This window comes from Etheostoma spectabile, chromosome 15, assembly GCF_008692095.1.
Source record: "Etheostoma spectabile isolate EspeVRDwgs_2016 chromosome 15, UIUC_Espe_1.0, whole genome shotgun sequence".
Classification (NCBI taxonomy): Eukaryota; Metazoa; Chordata; class Actinopteri; order Perciformes; family Percidae; genus Etheostoma; species Etheostoma spectabile.
The window spans coordinates 18437176-18441803 of NC_045747.1; the positions used below are offsets into that span (position 1 = coordinate 18437176).

General features: G+C 38.6%; 1 protein-coding gene across 2 annotated transcripts in view; it reads left to right on the forward strand.

Annotated features, from left to right (window-relative positions):
• The window catches only part of elac2 (elaC ribonuclease Z 2), a 15048-nt gene that overhangs the window by 7157 nt on the left and 3263 nt on the right, over positions 1-4628 (forward strand). For both annotated transcript variants that reach the window (XM_032538203.1, XM_032538204.1), the window contains 6 exons: positions 1351-1436; positions 1721-1842; positions 1977-2073; positions 3067-3205; positions 3314-3352; positions 3911-4020. In XM_032538203.1, coding sequence (XP_032394094.1) covers positions 1351-1436; positions 1721-1842; positions 1977-2073; positions 3067-3205; positions 3314-3352; positions 3911-4020 — 593 coding nt within the window. The remainder of the gene's footprint in view (positions 1-1350; positions 1437-1720; positions 1843-1976; positions 2074-3066; positions 3206-3313; positions 3353-3910; positions 4021-4628) is intronic.

The following is a 4628-nucleotide window of genomic DNA, read 5'->3' on the forward strand; positions in this document are numbered from 1 at the left end:
TTTTCAACAATAACTGATTAAAAGAGCTAGGGAGTGAGGGGGAGTGCGATGGACGTACTCAGAGAGAGACGGCTGACTCATTATTAATGGGTCCAGCAGGCTCCGCCTCACACGCTGTTACTCTACGAACTGAAGTTAGATGCAGTCAATAATTTCTGTGTTATAGAAGATTATATAGAATAGAAAGACAAAGATTAGAGAGAGTGTTATAGAATAGAAAGAGACTTCAGATACAGTATTGGGGGACCACTAAGGTCTGGATAAATAGTCGTCAGTACGTATTAGGGGGACCACTAAGGTCTATAGAAAAAGAGACTTCAGATACAGTATTAGGGGACCACTAAGGTCTATATAAAAATAGACTTCAGATACAGGTATTAGGGGACCACTAAGGTCTATATAAAGAGACTTCAGATACAGTATAGGGGACCACTAAGGTCGGATAAAAGAGACTTCAGATACAGTATAGGGGACCACTAAGGTTATAGAAAGAGAATTCAGATACAGTATAGGGACCACTAAGGTCTATAGAAAAGAGACTTCAGATACAGTATAGGGGACCACTAAGGTCTATATAAAGAGACTTTAGATATAGTATTAGGGGACCACTAAGGTCTATATAAAAGAGACTTCAGATACAGGATTAGGGGACCACTAAGGTCTATATAAAATAGACTTCAGATACAGTATTAGGGGATCACTAAAGTCTAGATAAGAGACTTCAGATACAGTATTAGGGGACCACTAAGGCCTATATAAAACAATCCAAAAAGCACAATTTTTCTTCACATTATATCCTTCTTACTCATGTTTTTTTTTTTTAAAGCTGAATCCTTTTGTCACTTGATATGGCAGTTGATAAATGTTTTTAAATCAGTTCTTATCGACTTATTGTTTAGGTCATTTATCATCCTTCACTGGTTCCAGCCCGTATTTAGATGTGCTGTAACTGAATCTCTTTAGGTTTTAGACTGTTGGTCATTTGGAAACGTCACCATGGACTCTGATTTTATCATGACATTATTGGTAAAATAATTAGAGTTAATTTATGACAAAGAACATTAGTTGCAGCTTTAATAACTTTATATACCAGTGATAATTGATTTCCTTTGTTTCCTCTTAGCAAATATAGTATATGTTGGTCTTTACCACAGTGCACTATTTTATATGCATCCCCACTTGCTATTTATGTTTTTGTATACAGTTTTATCATTCTAATATTGACTGCAGTGGCTCTCATAACTATATTTCAACATGACTTGAGTAGGAGTTCCTAAAGTGATAAATCAAGTACGGTCCATAAAAAGTAATTGTAAGAAAACAACAAAAACTTTTGTCTTTATTCCCCAGGAGGCTCAGGCTGCCCTGCACGTCCCCAACGTCAGAGCCGAGTGTCTGCTCAAGTTCCAGCTCAGACCTGTAATGGAGTGGCAAAGGTTAGTTTGTCCTTCAATCCCCCCCCAATTTAGCCAACATTACTCTGCGGCTGCGAGCGCTGCCTTGTCACAGAAAACAATCTGGAATGGGCTGCTGCACTCAGCCGCTTTCTTCCTCTTTCTTCTTTTTTGACCTCAAATGTCAGTGTTTTTTCTTCACCGTTTCTGTCAAGTACTGTAGTACTGCGCATCAAGGTCAGATGTGGATAGAATTCTTGTTTTCCCCGCCAGTGTTGTTGCAGGCAGTGGTGTGTGTCTTCTTGACTCTGTATCTCGTTCGATAGAGACGCCATCCCCTCCTGCAACGCTGCGGAGTTTGTGAAAGAGGCTTCTGAGGTCCCAAACTTTCTGGAAGAAGTGGACAAGTGCAGGAAGATTTGCTCCACCGATGCTACAGAGCTCTCTGGTGAGTTCCCCTCTTTAGATCTTACAGCCAAAAAAAATGTTTCTTCTTTTTAAGTGGATGGTCCTTCATGGATGTGAAGACAACCTAAATTATAACGTGTCATTGTAGAAATGTGGTTGTGTTTTCCACAACAGGGCAAAGACAAAAATACCCAGAGGTGGTTTTCTTGGGAACAGGATCAGCTCTTCCGATGAAGATCCGAAACGTCAGTGGCACTTTAGTTAATATCAGGTATGGATCTCAGGTTCACACTCCACCCACCACACACACACACACACACACACACACACACACACACACACACACACACACGTTGACTGGAAAGAGATCCAATTTAAAATGCTTTTAATTTGTATATTTGTTAATTTGTTCCCATAACACTAAATGAAAAGGAGACAATAATAAATATCATAAATGTGCCATTTCAAGCACAACTCATCCTCATCATTAACATATAATTTCACTTATTAGTAGTAATTTAATTAGATCACTTTGGTGACTTCCAACACAACATCTTTACACTAAATATAAGCTAAGTGTATACATATATATTCTGGAATAACCAGAAGCACATTGCGAGTTATTTTTGGAGAGCATACAGTTCACAGTAAACTGCATTGAAGGCTGTCCTCCATCTTGTTGGAGCAGGATCGGAAGAAATGTCTTAATGCATTGAAACATAAAATCTGGCAAAATCTGTTTTGAAATAATCAACGTAAACTTCTTTTTTCTTTATTAAATTGCATATTTTGACACTTCCTATACATTTTGTATTTTTTTTCCCCTTCAGTCTTTACTGATGCTATATGATGACTGATCAGTGAACCCTTCCATCAAATGGAAATACACTCAGTTGCCAGTTTATTAGGTACACCAAGCTAAAACTAAGGCAGTCCAATGTACCAATCCTGCAACAGATCCTCATTACATTGAAGTCATAATGTCCTGTTAATGTTGAAACCATTTGGAGAGGTGTGGATTTAACTGGGATCATTTTGGGGGATGTGGTTTGCGGTGCTAGGTTTGAACCGTGCTCGTAAAGGTGGGTTCAGTAGAGTTAAGACGGTAATAAATAAGGATGTATTTAGTTGGTTTGCACCTGGAAATCCTTCTCAGTCAAAATGTGACTGAAGCACATAGTGGGGGGTACACGAATGAAAAGCGTTTGTATATGCCCCCATTCAGTTTACAATAAGTGGGTCTTGTGTTTGTGGCTGCGTGTAGCCCGAGTCAGTCCGTGCTGCTGGACTGTGGAGAGGGAACCTTCGGTCAGCTCTGCAGACACTACGGGGACGCTGTGGACCATGCTCTGTCCAAGATCTCCACTGTCTTCATTTCACACATGCATGCTGACCACCACACAGTAAGCAGCTATGTACGATTACCATGCTGTGGTTTAATAGGAAATGCCATAACATCTCAAATGTGAAGTCCCCTGATTCAAAAATAACCACCAATCTTTTTGTATTAGGGGCTGCTCATGTTGCTGTATCAGAGGGAAAGAGCACTGGTATGTAGGCCTGCAACAATTATTACATAATTGTCTAATTTTTTTTTAACATAATCAAGGTTTCTTTGTCCAACCACAATTAATTGCTAACATTAGCTAAGGTCTTAATGCGCAACACTGGTAATTGTTGACTTTAAGATATGCAAATAAGGGATTATTGGTTGGACCATACATTTTTAGTATCAACTTGGCCCTATACATATTCATAGCTACAAAAATGACAAGGGAGGATACAATTAGACAAATGTTTGATGATAATGTAGGTGATGATAATATATGGGTCACATGACTGCGATATAGCCAAAGATGGTATCCTGGAAATTCTAAATTCTTTTGAACAAGTAATAAATGAATGAATATACTTTGATTTGACTAAAGACAATTGTATTGTTTATTGCAATTATTTCTGAGAATTTATTAATTGTACAGCAACATTTTGAATTTATTACAACTCTACTGGTATGTAAAGGAAGTGGTGACTTAAATCCTAATACAATGTTTCCTTTGGCTATTTAATGTTGGAATAATTTGTCATACAAAAAAATGTTTGTCTCTTAGACAACGTTAGGGAAGGCGTTCAGCCCCATCTTCCTGGTGGCCCCGGTCCAGCTCATGACCTGGCTCAACCAGTATCACGATTCCTGCGAGGAGATCCTCCATCACATCAAGTATGTGGACACAAAGACAGCTTAAGATAACACAGACTTCACCTTCATGCTCTGAGACTACGGATGTGTTTGTGTGCTCAGCAGAGTTTAGTTTGGTCTATTTAATCGTCTTTTATTCTGCTTTATGGCAGTATTGTAGGAATATTACAGGATTTTTAAGTCAATGGTATGAAATATTGGATATTTGAAGGCCGACCAGTTATGATTTTAGCTACACGTTCTCAATAGAATTTGTAGAAAATGTGCTACAATACAACTCTGTACATATTTGTTCAGTGCAACACCGTACACATGGAGCTTGTGTTTTTAGGTTTAGCTTTTATCTGAAAAGTAACTACAGCCATCAGATAAGTCTACTGGAGTTAAAAGTAAAGTATGAAGTAACAGGTAATGGAAATATTCAAATAAAGTGCAAGTACATAAAAGGTGCTGTACTCGAAATACTGGGAAAAAAGCCCAGCGGGCTTGGATTGTTTTCACACGGCTATAACAGACTGTTCCCCAGTCCCTGAGACATCAACGCTTGTTCACGGCCACATGCACTTACATGATGCCCGAAAGGACTAGCTATCAAAACAAAAACAGAAGTTTGGATTACAACACACACA